This window comes from Mangifera indica, chromosome 3, assembly GCF_011075055.1.
Source record: "Mangifera indica cultivar Alphonso chromosome 3, CATAS_Mindica_2.1, whole genome shotgun sequence".
In the NCBI taxonomy this organism is placed as follows: Eukaryota; Viridiplantae; Streptophyta; class Magnoliopsida; order Sapindales; family Anacardiaceae; genus Mangifera; species Mangifera indica.
The window spans coordinates 5159035-5175743 of record NC_058139.1 but is presented as its reverse complement, the minus strand read 5'-3'; the positions used below and the strand labels follow the sequence as shown (position 1 = coordinate 5175743).

The 16709-nt window shown below is 34.1% G+C and overlaps 1 protein-coding gene and 1 pseudogene across 1 annotated transcript; one reads left to right on the top strand and one right to left on the bottom strand.

Moving 5' to 3' along the window:
* Nucleotides 1-591: 591 nt before the first annotated feature.
* On the top strand, nucleotides 592-2482 carry LOC123210872 (phenylalanine N-monooxygenase CYP79D16-like). Its single transcript, XM_044629363.1, has 2 exons — nucleotides 592-1626; nucleotides 1712-2482. Exons 1-2 carry the CDS (start codon nucleotides 592-594, stop codon nucleotides 2339-2341), a joined length of 1665 nt encoding a protein of 554 aa, XP_044485298.1. The 3' UTR covers nucleotides 2342-2482.
* A 523-nt stretch (nucleotides 2483-3005) lies between these two features.
* On the bottom strand, nucleotides 3006-13240 carry LOC123209952 (annotated as a pseudogene).
* Nucleotides 13241-16709: the final 3469 nt, after the last annotated feature.

The window sequence follows — 16709 nt, the reverse complement described above, 5'->3', positions numbered from 1 at the left end:
AGAAAGCGATGGTTGATGATTTTGAAATTATTTTTCGTAAGAGAAAAGTTGGACAGTTCAAAGAAAGTCGAGGAAAATAATTCAAGACACAGACTCAAAAGTCCTTTTCGTGGTAAATATAATCGAAACAGAAGAAAGAATTTGAAGAGATTTGATGCTGAAAATGACTACACAAAGTATGTAGAAAGTATAGAATTGAAGAACAAAATTATTGCACCAAAATGGCTAAACAAGCCCATTTCCGATCGAAGTGTGAGGCGGGTGTTTATGGAAAATTTTCACCGACCCCTTAATGAACTGAATATGCTGCCTTCTCATTTATGGCTGCCACCGACTTGCATAGATCTCCACCGTCCACTGTGCTCCTTCATGGGGGTAAGTGCTTACTTTACACGTGAAAAATCCACCTGTATTATTTAAATACGTAACGATGTGATATAATTTATATAATTAAATTATATATAAAATAATGAATTCAAGACTCACAAGCCTTTGTACAATTGAAAGCGCTGACTATGTCTATGAACTCTGTTCATATCGCATAATACAAAAAGATACCACGGTACGTGACACTTAGTCCACAATACCACGATGGCACGTAAGTTTCACTATAAAAACATGCATAATGAGTATGAGAGTTCAAGCCAGCCAATCGAAAAGTGTTTTCCCATGGAGATCAATTCTGCATTTCATGGAGTTGCCAACATTTCATTAGTCTATTGCTCTATTCTTCTTCTCATGGCAACTATTATTATTAGACATCTTTCGAAAGCCAAACAATCACGATATTCACTCCCCCCTGGTCCAAAACCTTGGCCTATCGTTGGAAGCCTCCCTGAAATGCTTAAAAGCAAACCAGTATTTCGATGGATACAAAAGCTTATGAATGAAATGAACACAGAAATTGCCTGTATTCGACTAGGCAATGTTCATGTTATAACTGTTACTTGCCCCGAAATAAGTCGTGAATTCTTCAAACAACATGATGCCAATTTCGCAGTAAGACCTGTTAGCGCAACAACACATCTTGCAACAAAAGGATACCTGACGACAGCTCTCACACCCTCTGGAGAACAATGGAAGAAAATGAAGAGAGTCCTTTCAATGGAGGTACTTTCTCCAGCTAAACATCGTTGGCTTCATGCTTTTAGAGTTGGAGAAGCTGATCATCTTGTTCGTTATATTTATAATCAATGTAAAAGCTCTGATAAAGGTGGTTTAGTGAATTTGAGAATTGCTTCTCAACAATATTGTGGGAATGTGATTAGAAAGATGGTTTTTAATAAAAGGTTTTTTGGAAAGGGAATGCAAGATGGAGGGCCCGGTTTTGAGGAATTAGAGCATGTAGAGGCATTCTTCACACTTCTTAAACACTTTTATTCATTTTGTGTTTCTGATTATATTCCATGGTTGAGGGGGTTTGATGTTGATGGTCAAGAAGAGAAAGTAAAGGAGGCTTTACGAGTTATAGAAAAATATCATGATCCTATAATTGAAGATAGGGTTAAAATATGGATGAATGCTTCAAGAAATGAACCTGAGGACTTGCTTGATGTTCTACTTTCTTTAAAAGATGCCGATGGTAACACTTTGCTGTCACCAGATGAAATCAAGGCTCAAATTATTGTAAACACAAACCTTTCTCTTTAGATTTCAAATGCACACAACATTTTCCTTGATAACAAACTAACATTTGAACTAATTTTTGCAGGAAATAATGTTTGCAACGGTAGATAATCCATCCAATGCTGTTGAATGGGCAATTGCCGAAATGATAAACCAACCAGAGATGCTCAAAAAAGCCATAGAAGAATTGGATAGTGTAGTTGGAAAGGAGAGGTTGGTCCAGGAATCAGATTTCTCTAAACTTAACTACATTAAAGCATGTGCTAGAGAAGTGTTTAGGCTGCATCCATTTACAGCTTTCAATGTGCCGCATGTGTCCATCTCTGATACAGTAGTTGCCAATTATTTTATACCAAAAGGTAGCCATGTTATGCTAAGCAGGCATGGACTTGGGCGCAACCCTAAAGTTTGGGACGAACCTATGAAGTTCAAGCCGGAGCGTCATCTTAAGAACAATGGCTCAGAAACGGTACTGACAGAGCCAGAGTTGCGGTTCATATCTTTCAGCACAGGAAGGCGAGGCTGCATTGGTGTTACACTAGGGACTTCAATTACTGTGATGCCACTTGCTAGACTTCTTCATGCTTTTACTTGGACTGCACCACCGGGGGTGTCAACTATCGATCTCTCTGAATCGGTAGACAGTTTGCCTCTTGCTAAACCATTGGTTGCACTTGCCAAGCCACGATTACCGACAAATCTCTATATTGCTTAATCAAATAATATTACTATCCAACTCCAATTAATAAGGCAATTATGTCATGATGAATAATCATACTATATGTTTCTCAACCCTTATATTATTTAATGCAAGTCAATATTATGGTACTAAAGAATAAAGACAATTTCATCGAAAGTTTGCTTTTCATATAAACTTTGTTACCCCGTTTTAAGATTCGAGTTTGTGGTTTTAAGAAGTTTGATTATGATTTTTTTTTTTAAAAAAAATTCATTAACTAACTCATATATAACTTCACAATTAATACATTGGCTTGATATGTGTACATGCAAAATTACTCTCCCTTCCAATTAATTTGACTGAATACTTAATGGATATGAGTTGAATTTTATAATTTCAATTATTACTTTTATGGACCTGTTGGTTGTTTTTAGTGGTTCAGCTAGTAGTTTTCATAATTACTATGTAGAGGGTGATGATTCGCGAGCTAGCTTAACAAGTTGGTTTGCAATAAACTCTACCACTCTTGAAGAATAAATTTTAAAGGTGTAATTGATTCAAGTAATTAAAGATAAATTACCTAAAAAACCAAACTATCTCTACTTCTATTCTATTCTTTTAAGTATGACACCACCCCATTATAAAAAAAAGAACAAAATAAAAAACAAAATTATGCACGGCCACCTTTCTGGCCTCGGTTCACAGAAAGAAAGAGCTAAGGGGTAGTATGAATGTGACCAATCGTTATCCATGTTGAAAATGGAAAAAAAAATAATAATAATAAGTCCAAATTGGTCTCCTGGTCACGCCCCCACCCAACAGATGCTAGGAATCCTTCTTCCACTTAAGCTGTTGGAGTAAACATGATCTCATCCCATTCGGCTGCTGTTGAGGCTCCATATAATTCTCTATTGGCCTGCCGTTTTGTACAAGCGTCAAGAGGCCTACTCCCGTTCCTCCAATTTGATTGGGATCACAGTTCAAATCTATTTGTCCACTGCAGCTCTCACCCAACTCACCTTGATTTCTTTTCTGGTTCATCTCGTTTTCCAAGTGAATCATTTGCATTGGTTCTTTTTTTTGAGGTACTGTTGTTCATTTCTTATTCACCCTTGTCATCATTATGGTCCTTCTGGGCAACTTCTGCCACTTCACGTTCTGATTGACGTCTCTTTTTGCGTAGCATGAGGGTTTTAAACCGGCGCTTCACAGTCATGCAAACCCTGCATGCGCAATTGGGACTCTGCTTGCGTTTGCCACTTGGGGGCTGAATGCAAACGATACAAGTGCACCCAAGCCTGTGTCGGGGATGCCTAGTAGTGACTCCAACTGAAGGCTCACGTAAGTCTCCTCTCCTGCATTGTCTCCTAGAACAGCAGCACCTGGCAGTGCGTCTAAGCCGGAAGGCTCACGATCTTGGGCTGGTTTGCTCTCTACAATTTTACCCTTCTTGAAGTCCAAGCCAAAAAACATAGGAGAAATTAGTAAGAAAGTAACGACACAATAGGTTTATTTGTTTATTTCTAGTTCTTTTGCCAATATATCACGATAACAAAGAAACCCAGGCTCTCTAAATCAATCAAGCAATCAATTTAATAACATGAATCAAACCAACTTCTACCTTCAGATTTCAACAACTCATATTGATGAAGATAAATGAAATTTAAAAGGACGAAAACTTACACTAATATTTCACATGGATATGCATTTATAGAATCTAGAGAGATAATGTTACTAAATAGAGTGGTCTTATAACATAATCCCCAAGGGCACAAAAATTAATATAATCAATTCTTTTGCTTTTAGTGGTATTAAAACTTGCCCTTAAGAAAACATTATTTAAAGAATCATGTGTTGAAACAAAGTTGACCTGCCGGTTTGATATAAAATTTTTAAAAAAATCTATTCTAAGAAACAGAATGAATATTAGCAAAAAAACAAATAATTTTGAAGGCTTATAAGACGCCATGCTAGTTATTTATTAAATGCACACATACTGATAAACTCTCGTCCTTTCCTAAAATATTCATGCACAAGTCAGAGCATCCAAATGAAACAGCTGCAATTCATGCACAATATTTTAAAGCATTCAATTACGGTATTTGGATGCATAAATCCTGATGCTTCACACACATGGGGATTGTCTGACAAAACAATTATTTTCTTCGTGTAAGCTATGCCTACCTCTACCTTAAGAAGATTATCCAAGTCCTTCTGACTCATCTACTCAGGTGCAGAAGATGAACACCTAAGAGCATCATAAACCACATGAGAATAAAAAATAAAAATAAGAAACTTCTTCATCTCATGGATATGACAGCACGTCTTGACAACTAAAATGTTATAGAAAAATGTTTCACCTTACTGAATCCCAAACATTATCTAAACATGTCCACTTTGGAGGGAGAAGAACATCCAGCGGCAATTTTCTCCATTTGAAGCAATCATCACACTGAGCTCTGTCCCCTAGACAAAGGGCTTGATGAATTCAGAACTAGAATTTTCTTAGCATAAAATTAATTTCTAGTAGTTCTAATCCATATAAGCAGTGAAAGACAATTGATTTCAAAAAGTAGTGGTTCCCAAACTACGACATTTTGCTCTCTCAAGGAACCATGCTTAGACATTTCAGACCTGGAATTTTCTTAAAGATGACAGACACAACAGTATACTTCAAACAACTGACTCAATACGCAATACATAACAGTTAAAATATCATTCTAGGCAATACTGAGAAATATAATGTATACTTAAGTCCTTACCCAGACGGCCAGGCAGTGAATATAGTCCTTTTTCTAAAAACCGGAGGCTCCTAAATCATGAACAGCATTGATTATATTGCTACCAAGGAAACGCATTTAAATTCGAAATTCCTTACTGAATATGTTGCATCATCACAGCAAATATGCTGGAAATAAATAAACAGAACCCCTGACTGTGATACTTACATCATATTCTTCAAATTCATTGTCCTCAGTAGTGACAATGCTTGGTTTGACACTTGTGGGTGGCTGAAGCAAGTCCTGTGCTTCTTCCCATGTAAGTCTTAGCTCCAGAGTTTCTTCACAGTGAATTAACAATCTCTTACTTTTGGACCCAATATTTCTAGTTCTTTTCTTCTCTGGGTTTGGGAGAGATTGTTGTGGTGACTCCTCTTTTGCCTTGCTTTCATGATTATCGCTTCTATGCCAACCAGTATCCCCGTCAGCCAAACTCAAATGTTCTGGCAGAGCATTTATGTGAGGTTCCTTGCTCCCTTTCAGTGTTTGGAAAAGACCAGAATAACCACTTACTGTCGGGAGATTCTCTGTAACACCAGAAACAGAACTTTCACCGGAAACAGCACCATTCGGAAGGGTGGTTGTTTGAGCATCCTGTTCATATAATGACCGTAAATTATTGCTAACTTTCTGAATAACAAATAGAACTTCTGTTCATTCCCAGGACAATAAGGATACCTACAAATGTTTACAAGATGCACATGTAAAGTAAATTAAGCCTACAAAGCTTAGCCCCTGCATTTCTTCGAGTGTTAGCAAGTTGAGCTTGTTTGTATTTTTTTGTTAAATGGTCCAAGTCAGCTGTGATAGTTGAAAATTAGTTGTGCTTTGTTTGCAATGTATGATAATCATGTGTTTAAGGATATTCTAGAAGTTTTTTATTGTATTAAGTATGACTGACATTTATTAAAGCATGACGTTAAAGCTTGTACCACATGATATATATATATATATATATATATATATATATATATATATATATATATATATATATATGTATAAAAATCCTTCATCATTGTATGAGGGTTATCATCAGTTTCTTTCATACTCTGTTTTCTGCTGTAAACGTGAACTTCCATTTTTTTCTTTCTCTCAGTTCAGTTAAATTTTTTCTGAATTTGAATTCAATCTTTGGTTCAACATCACAACATAGTATTAGAGCTCTATTAGATCTTAAAGGGTTGTGTTCGCTGAAATTAAATTCTTTGATAAGTTTTTTTTTTCTCGAATTGATTTGCTTGATGGCTTAATCTTCTTCTTCCTTGGTTCCACCTATATACAATAGAGAAAACTATCACATTTGGGCAATTAAGATGAAAGCTTTCCTTAGAGTAGTTGGATTGTGGCAGTATGTTGAGGAGGAAAAGCAGCCTCCTCCTTTGGGGCCAAATCCTACTCTAAATCAAATAAAACTGCATGAAGAGGAGACAACTAAAGCTCCTAGAGCATTGTCCGTTCTTCATCAGGGTGTAACCGATGCAGTATTCACAAAGATTGTTGCTTGTAAAACTGCCAAAGAGGTCTGGGACAAACTCCAAGAAGACTCACAAGGCAATGAAAGGTCAAGGCAGATGATAGTCTTGAATCTCATAAGAGAGTCTGAAATACTTAAGATAAAGGGGACTGAATCTATACAAGAATATGTGTTAGTGTGTGAAATTCCATATTTTTCAGCATTTAATTTCCTTGATTTGTGATATTTAATTCGTTAATTATTTGATTAATTGCTTGTTTTAGGAAATTGGGCATTAATTGCATTATTCGAAGAAAAGATGCAAAATAAAAGGAATTTAGAGTTGTCACGTATCAAGACAAAATGACGGCAAAATACATAGGAGATGGCTGATTGTGGAAAGGAGAGAATCGCGCTATTTATTGAGAAATTCACAGTTGAAGACTTAATTAACAATTGGAGGAAGTTCAGGTCCTTTGGATGATATTTGACACAAAAATATTTCTCAATGACTGAAGCAGACTCGGCACTATAAAAAGGACAATTGCTCTATATTTTAAGGTTTTTGGGTTTTTAAGCATCCTTTTCCTTTAGAAAGAAACAGAGCCGCAACCCTTCGCTGGTTCTTCTTCAATTAGGATAGGATTTTTATTTTAATTTTCTGTGAAGCCATGAACATAAACATGAGTGGCTCACTCTTTTCTTTAGTCGAGTAATTAGGATAATGGTTCTACAACGATTGTAAGATCTTCTTTACCTTTTCTTTTCTTTTAAATATTTAATTTATTCCTGATTTTATTTATTGTTGTCTTGTTCAATTAAATAGGACACGTCTTATTTATTTTGGATTAAAAACAACTTTGCTAGATTAAATTATTGAATCCGTAATTGTTTGATGATTTAATCATAAGTGGCTGGCTAGCATGCTTGGTGAAGTAGAATAATTATTATATGTTAGTGGAACAGGTTAATCTAATTTAAACAAAAACAGCGTCTGTGTTTTGTTAATTAGAATCGGTGGTTTTTCTAATTCTTAATTCTGTTTTCAATTTAAATTCTAAGATCGTATCTAGAACTGATTGAAAAACAAGAGAAGTAATTAAAGAACGTTTCTTAATTACGAACACCTAAGGAAAAGCAGAACAACGAGCGTCTCGATGTTTCATAACCGGTTTATTTAAAAGGAAAAATTAATCTTTTTATCAATGATCAATTGAATTGAACCATACCTGAATTATTTGGCTAAAACTTATTTTATTATTGTTTCAATCTAGTTTTCTGATTACTTTGATTATTTAATTTTGAATTAATTTATTTTTGTTTATTCGTACGATTCGAAACAATAAAATCTCTCTTGCTTTATTTTGTTATATTTCAGATAAATAACACAATCTCTGTGGATATGACTCTACTTGCCCTATCTACAAGTTTTCATTGAGAGAGTAGAAAATTTTATTTTAGGTGGATTCGACACCCACCAATATGCTGACAAAACTATGAAGATTGTTAATCAGATTAGATTGATGGGAGAAAAATTATCTGATGAAAGGATTGTTGAAAAAATCTTAGTGAGCATTCTGGAAAGGTATGAGGCCAAGATATCTTCTCTTGAAGACTCTAAAAAATTTTCAGAGTTAACTTTATCTGAAGTGGTTAATGCCTTGAAAGCTCAAAACTAAATAATAGCTTTAAGAAGGCAAGAAGAAACCATAGAAGGTGTTTTCAGTGCTAAAGCAAATGAGAAGAAGTCTAGCAATAGTCTTCACAAAAAATTCTCTAGTGAAAAAAAGGAAAAATAAAAACAAAAAGGAAGTGAGAGCTAGAAATTGGAGATAAGAGAGGAAAGTATCAACCTTGTCCTCATTGCAAAAAGAGAGGTCACTCTCCAAATTTTTGTTGGCAAAGATCAAATGCTAAATGTAGGATTTGTAACCAATTTGGGCATGTTGATAGAGTCTGCAAAAGCAAAGAAAGCAGCTCATTTCAGCAAAAGTCAGTAAGTCTAAGAAGTGGAGAAACAAAATGAAACAAGTGAGCATTTGTTTGTAGTGTCCAATTGTGACACAACAAAAGAGCATTCCACTTGGCTAATAGATAGTGGATGTTCAAATCATATGACATATGACAGTGATCTATTGGTGAAGCTTGATTGCACTTACACCTCGAAAGTGAAGATCGAAAATGGTGAACTGCTAGTTGTAAAAGGAAAAGGTGTAATCCTCATTGAGTCTCTAACATACATTAAAGTGATCAATGATGTTCTTTATGTTCCTCAAATCAATCATAACTTATTAAGTGTTGCTCAAATGCTAGAGAAGGGTTATGCATTGCATTTTGAAAATAAAACATGTGTTATAGTTGATCTTGAAGGAAATAGATTAATGACTGTAGAAATGCATGATAAAATTTTTAGCATTAATTGGAAACATACTTGTTATAATGCTTATCAACTCAATGAAGTGAATTCCACTCTTTGGCACAAAAGACTTGGTCATTTTAATTACATTACTTTGAGTAAGATGCATTCTCAGCATATGGTTTAAAATTTACCTGTTGTGAGTGAATGTGACAAAATTTGTGAAGTTTGTCAGTAAGGAAAGCAAACCAAACTTCTTTTCTCAAGCAGCACCTCTAAAGCCTCTAAAAAACTTCAACTAGTTCACTCAGACTTGTGTGGCCCTATAAGCACTCCTTCTTTGAATGGAAGCAAGTATTTTCTAATTTTCATAGATGACTTTTCAAGACTCACCTGGATTTAATTTCTGAAGCAAAAATCTGAGGTTTTAAGTAAATTCAAAGTGTTCAAGGCAAAGGCTGAAAGGCAATCAGATTGTAAGTTAAAGATACTCAGGTCTAACAATGGATCAGAGTACACTTCCAATCAATTCAATTCCTTCTGCAAGGATGAGGGAATTTTGCACCAATTGACAACTCTTTATACTCCACAGCAAAATGAAGTAAGTGAGAAGAAGAACAAGACAATTATAGAGATGACTCGATTATTGATTGAAAAGAAACTTTCTGAAATGTTTTAGGCTGAAGCTGCCAATTCTTCAGTCTATTTGTTAAACATGCTTCCTACAAAAGCTTTGGATTATAAAACAGCCTTTAAAGCATGACATGGCTTTAAGCCATCAGTTGAACATTTAAAAGTCTTCAGGTGTGTTTGTTATGTACACATACCCAATGAAAAAAGAACTAAATTGGATGCTAAGTCTGAATCGGGAATATTTGTTGGCTACAACAACATATGTAAAGGGTATAGAATATATAATCCCTTGATTGAAAAGATGATAATTAGCATGAATGTTAAATTTGAAGAGGAGGCTACCTGAAATTGGAAGAGTAAGAAAGGAAACTCAACTAAGTTAGAACCTAAACCTTTGAAAACAGGAGATGATTTTTGTTCAAGTGATGAAGAAGAAATTCCTACAGCTAGATAGAGATCTTTAAACGAAGTCTATAACAGGTGTAATGTGGCAGTTGCTGAACCTACCTATTTTGATGATGCAGTAAATTAAGAAAGGTGGAAAACAGTCATGGAATCAGAATTGGAAATGATTAACAAGAATGCAACTTGGAGATTGGTTAATAGACTTGAAGATCACAAAGTCATAGAAGTAAAATGGATTTACAAAACCAAGTACAATCCAAATGGTTCCATAAAAAAACTCAAAGCTAGATTAGTTGTTAAAGGATATCTTCAACAACCTGGGATAGATTTCTTTGATACATTTGCACTTGTGGTTAGGTATGATACAATCAGAATGTTAATTGCTTTGGCTACAAAAATGGAATGGAAAATCTATCACTTGGACATTAAATCAGCATTTCTAAATGAGGTTCTAAATGAAGACATCTTTGTTGAACAACCTGATGGCTTCAAAATACAAGGTCATGAAGGAAAAATGTACAAAATTGCATAAGGCCCTTTTATGGCCTTAAGCAAGCCCCTAAGGCTTTGTATTGCAAAATTCATTCTTATTTGCTAGATCAAGGATTTGAGTGCAGCTTAAATGAATCCACTTTATATGTGATGAAAAAAAGGAATGACTTGGTATTAGTTGTTTCCTTGTATGTTGATGACCTCCTAGTGACAAGAGGAGACTCAAGTTCAGTAGCCAAATTTATAGAATGCATGAAAAAGGAGTTTGGCACGACTGACATAGGTAAAATGAAATATTTTTTAGGTATGGAGATAGATCAAAAAATGAATGGTATTTTTATTTCACAAAGAAAATATATGCATGATCTTCTTAAAAGTTTTCACATAAAGCATTGTAAACCTGTCTCTACTCCTCTAGTGGTGAATGAAAAATTCAAAGATACTGAATCATATGTGAAAACAGAAGTTGCAGTATATAGAAGCCTAATTGGTTTTTTGTTATATCTATGCTCTACCAGGCCAAATATCATGTTCCCCACATCTTTTCTGTCAAGGTTTATGCAATCACCTAGAAAAATATCATATGTGTGCTGCCAAAAGAATTCTCAAATACATAAAGGGGACTAAAAATTTTGGCCTCTGGTATTCAAAACAAGAAAGCAGTAATCTGTTAGGATACTTAGACAGTGACTGTGCTGGAAGCTTGGAAGACTTTAAGAGTACTTCAGGCTATTGTTTCTCTTTTGGAAGTGTTATGTTTTGCTAGAATTCAAAGAAATAAGATGCCATTGCTCAATCTTTTGTTGAGGCAGAATATGTAGTAGCTTGTAGTGTAGCAAACCAGGCCAAATGGTTGATGAGATTACTTACTGATTTGAATCAAGATCAGCAAGGAAATGTCACATATATGTAGACAGCAAGGCAGCCATTGCTATCACAAAAAATCCAGTTCTTCACGGAAGAACAAAGCATATCAATGTCAAATATCATGCAATCCGAGGGTTGTGAGACTTGGAGAAATAACTTTGATGCATTGCAGCTCTAAAGAACAATTAACTGATATCATGACTAAAGCACTTCCTAAAGCTCAATTTGAGCTACACAGAATGAGACTTGGACTTGTGTCAAACAGCTCAAAGGAGGAGTGTTAGCAAGTTGAGCTTGTTTGTATTTTTTTGTTAAATGGTCCAAGTCAAATGTGATAATTGAAAATTAGTTGTGTTTTGTTTAAAATGTATAATGATTCTGTTTTTAAGGATATTCTGGAAGCTTTTTACTGTATTAAATATGACTGAAATTTATTAAAGCATGGTGTAAAAGCTTGTACCACATGATATGTGTGTGTATGTGTGTGTATATATATATATATATATGTATTTGTATGAGGGTTATCATCAGTTTCTTTCATACTCTGTTTTCTTCTGTAAACTTGAACTTCCATTTTCTTCTTTCTCTCGGTTCAATTAAATTTTTTCCTGAATTTGAATTCAATCTTCTGGTTCAGCATCACAACACAAAGTTTGTTGCCTTCCGAAAGCCCCTTATAAGCTTTCCACCAGGATCTATCTGACTACATGTTACTACAATATAGGAGATGAAAAACTAGGAGAGAGCAAAAGCTTGATATACAATCAATCTTGATTTCCACATAAAATGCAGGTAAGAGAAAAATTGATTGCTAGCAAAATTTCAGGACAAAGTAATTCTCAGTGTGCATTTAGATCTCTTGAAAATTGGAGAAAATGAAGAGAAGTGATTTATTGTTAATAATAGTCCTGACTACCATGCTAGTCCATACGTAAAAAACAAATAGTAATCAATAAAATCAAACAATTTCAGATATATTTAGAAATATAACCACAGATTAAGCAAGCAGAAAAACAATTACTTCAGACATGAACTCCTGAAAATCCTTCATATTAAAAGCCATAAGAAACAATACATTTTAACCCCAAAAAAAAAAACAATTGTGGGAGGTAAACTCTTAATTAATATCTAAGCGAGTGAGTTAATCTGTAATACTATCCAAACATAACGTTCATGCAATCTTTACAAATCAAAACTGTAACTTGGATGTCAGAATCAGTCCATGAAAAAAAAATTTTAATCACATCGCCAAGTACAGTATAATAAAATATGATGCATAAAAAAAAAACCAGGTAGTATAGATAATCCTTAGGCAAGAATAGAATGAAGCATACTAGTATCGCCCGCTCGTAATTGCATAGACTGTATGCAAGGGGTTACACCCTCTAATACATACATCCTGCTATTGTTGTTGGGCCAAAATCTGAACTGGAATGCCCACTCTTTCCCTGTAACATCTTGAATCCTTTAAGGAAGGCCTTCTGATTGAGATATATGAGGAAAATATGCCTGCATTGATTTCCATTTGACACATAAGTAGAGACAAGAAATAAAAATTAAGAATGGGAAATTTTGGTATCAAAACATGAAATTAACACTTAAAGCTTACTTCGGCACATGCTTTTGGAAGAACCAAATGACCAATTCGACCAGCATCACTAGCACTTAAAACCTTCTCAAACAGTGGCACAATGGTGGAATTCGAACTAAAAGATAACAAAGGTAAGGTAAACAGTTCAATTGAACAAATGAATAATTCATAAACAAAATAATTAATCACAGAACAAATGCTCTCACTCTACCAAATTCATTTTATAATAAAAGAAACAAAATATTCATGGATACTCTCCAGAAAGCTGCTGCAGGTCTTGATCATTAATTCTTGGCCAGTATCGAGGAAGTAAATGGTTTTTGCCCCGACCCTCAATAGCTGTCCTTGCGAATTTCATCCCTCTGCATCTGCAAGTAGAAAATATTAGGAAGCCATTATAAAAACTTGAGTGCATAGGGCAAGACCAACAAATTATTGAATGAAAAGATGCAAGCACAAGTAAGAATCAATGCCATAGATTCTCAACTCTATCATCTGAAAAGGGCCAATTTGCGCAGCTTTGACACAAATGTTGGTGGGACGAGGCTGTCATGAATGATACTACAACTATTGACATGATAGTGACCTAGTACTAGATCTCGAATATTCACATTAAGTAGCTATAAAATATTTGACTCATACAAGCTACAACCTAATAAATTCAACAAGGTGATTCAGCATTTTAAGGTAATATTAAGATAAGATATTTGAATTCCTCTTACCACATGAAGTCGAGAGCTCACTGAACAGCTAGAACATCCAACTACAAAAATGTGATTCAGCAATTTGTGTTCAAAATTGTGTAACTGAACCAATTTGAAGCATTTGTAAACTGAATTGAACTTTCAGTTTGAAAAAATTTCGAACCAAAACTGAACCATGAAAACCAAACCGATTTCACCAAATAATCAAACTAAATTTTTGGTTGCTCAGTTTTAGAATTCTATATAAAATTTTGTATTGAAAGATTAAAGTCGCGAGACATTAATTGAGATCTTTTATTATCATGCCCAAAAAACCAAGTCTACTTTTTTTATTTTGGTGTTGTGATTTATTAAATGTTTAATATATAATAATATTTTATTATTTATATAATTTGAAAATCGATTCGGTTCTAAGAGCTAATTTTAAATTCTAAAAAACTAAATCAAAATTCCAGTTTTTAGAATATTATATCTTGCATAATTTACCTGTAAAATAATCCTGTAAACTCCGGATGAATAATGTATATTTAAATCCAAATTTTAAAATCTATTATGCTGTGCCGATAATTGTTTTGACACCATAAGAATTCTACACTAAACACATGGATCTATTTAGGCTTTTTTTTTTTTTTCTCAACTACAGTACCAAGTTAAATTTAAAACTTGATTTAAATTCAAATTTGAGTCAAATTCAAACTTAGCTTCCTTTAAGTGAGCACAGTTTAAACAATTTTGAGGTCTAGTTAGTAAATATGCAAATTATTCATGTTCTTGTATTAAACATGTTTAAAAAAATTTTTGAATCCAAAATATATTAAATACGTATTTTATGTATTTCTCGTATTAAACACAAATTATACGTTGTATTTTATATTTATCATATTTTTACCATATTTTTAAATTTTTGGTTAAATTTAAAATACAAAATTATCCTTTCTATTTTCAATTATTTACGTAAATGTCATTATCATTTAAAAAAACTCAACAATATTTCTTTCTTAATTTACAATCCTAATTTTGTGTTTTCCTCCCATGTGGCCTATATAAAGATTCACTCTGATTTGAAATATGAAATTCAAGCTTATTAATTAATTTATTTTTCTCAATTGACTAATACGTTACTTATTGTATAAAAAATTTTGATTATATATTATGTTATATTAGGTTTAATAGTTAATTAAATACTTTACATTTGAATTGTTATATTGATTTTCAATAGAAGATTAGTAAAAAGTACTAAAATTATTATGATATTATCACATTTTTATAAACGTATTATTGACGATGTGTCATATTAAACTCATATATACATATTCTATACTTTTCTCGTATACAAATTTTAAGGGCGTTTTCTTACAAACTTTTTTTTATTATTCATCATATTATGCACGTATAATTCGTGTAACGTTTTTTTTTCATTCCTTTATTTATTAACTAGGTTTTGAGGCAAGCTTATAAAGTTTGAGTTCGAGTTCGAGTTCAAACTCTGTTTCACTAAAATTGAGTCGAACTTGAATTTAATTCAATTTGAATTTAATTCTAAATATAACATAAAGATTAGAATGAGATGTGACCTAATTGACCAAAGCCTTAAGATCACTCGGAGAAAGTGTAAGAGTCTAAGAAGATGACTCGTAAGGAGTATGATATATTGTGGTTGTGGCAACAATCTTAGTAACATGGGTGTTATTAATAAGGCCAAACGACTATTTCCCACCCAAGGTTTAGCGTTTTCTCAAATGTCCCCCCTTTAACTATAGAAACACCAAACACTCACTCATGGCCGATTAGATTTAACAAAACTCTAACGGTGGTAAGGGTAAAATCGTCATTTTCGCTATAATATTAAAAATAAATTAAAATAGAATATAATTTTGCCCCCCTAAACTTTAAAAACTAAAATTTTCCCCCAACCTAAGTTTTAAAAAATCACAGTTTCACCCTAGGTTTGGTTTTGAAATCTCCGGCGACCTCTCCGGCTCTGTTGCCGACGGCCTCTCCCTCCCGAAGCAACCTCTCCTTCCGGTGATCCCTTTCCTCCCATTTGGAGGTCCGATCGGCGCCCGGAGACGCCGTGGGAGATGAAGAACTTCGTCTGGGAAGACGAAGAAAGGGATCGCCGATCGGACCTCCAAATGGGAGGAAAGGGATCGCCGGAAGGAGAGGTTGCTTCGGGAGGGAGAGGTCGTCGGCAACGGAGCCGGAGAGGTCGTCGGAGATTTCAAAACCAAACCCTCGGGTGAAACTGTGATTTTTTAAAACTTAGGCTGAGGAAAAATGTTAGTTTTTAAAGTTTAGGGGGGTAAAAAGAGAAATTTTTTAGGCGTTAGGGTTCTGTTAAATCTAACTGGTCATGGGTGGGTGTTTGGTGTTTCCATAGTTAAAGGGGGGATATTTGAGAAAACGCTAAACCTTGGGTGGGAAATAGTCCTGGCCTATTAATAATTAAATCAAGACGATTCCCAGTGAAAATGTTGTCGTCAACCTATAAAAGAAGGATGACGCAAAGACCATGACGTCGACGAACAAAGATGGAAGAATCCGCACGGCTTCAGTGTAACCCTTTGAGTAACTTCTGTGAAAATGCCTTCTGCTACTTTTAATTCGATTTTTTAAATAATCAATTATATTTTTTTAATAATGGAAATAAACAAACAAATGACTAGTTTTGAAATAAAGAATAGAATGATAATTTTAAAATATCGCAAGGGATCCAATCATTAAAAAACATTCTACTAGCTTTAAAAATGTGATAAATTATTCATATAAATTATCTTAAAAATATCATAATTGATTGTTTAATTCAATAATCTGGATTAGTTAAATTATACCACACTAAATGACCTTCTATACGCACCACTGTAGCTGGTGGAAATTGAGGCAAACCGGGAGGCCGCCGACAGTAACCCTCTAACCCAGTCCACTTTTACCTGAAATACGTTGCAATTATTCAAGGGACCGCTGACATTAACCCTCTAACCCAATCCACTTTTATCTGAAAAACATTGCAATTATCCAAGGGGCTGCTGACAGTAACCCTCTAACCCAATCCACTTTTATCTGAAATACGTCGCAATTGTCCAAAATAATGGAGAGTCCAAAGAAAGCACACTGTTAATACTC

Coding starts and splice junctions, on each gene's coding strand:
- LOC123210872 (XM_044629363.1), top strand. CDS start 592: ATGGCACGTAAGTTTCACTATAAAAACATGCATAATGAGTATGAGAGT. Junction 1,627..1,711: donor AAATCAAGGCTCAAATTATT/GTAAACACAAAC, acceptor TAATTTTTGCAG/GAAATAATGTTTGCAACGGT.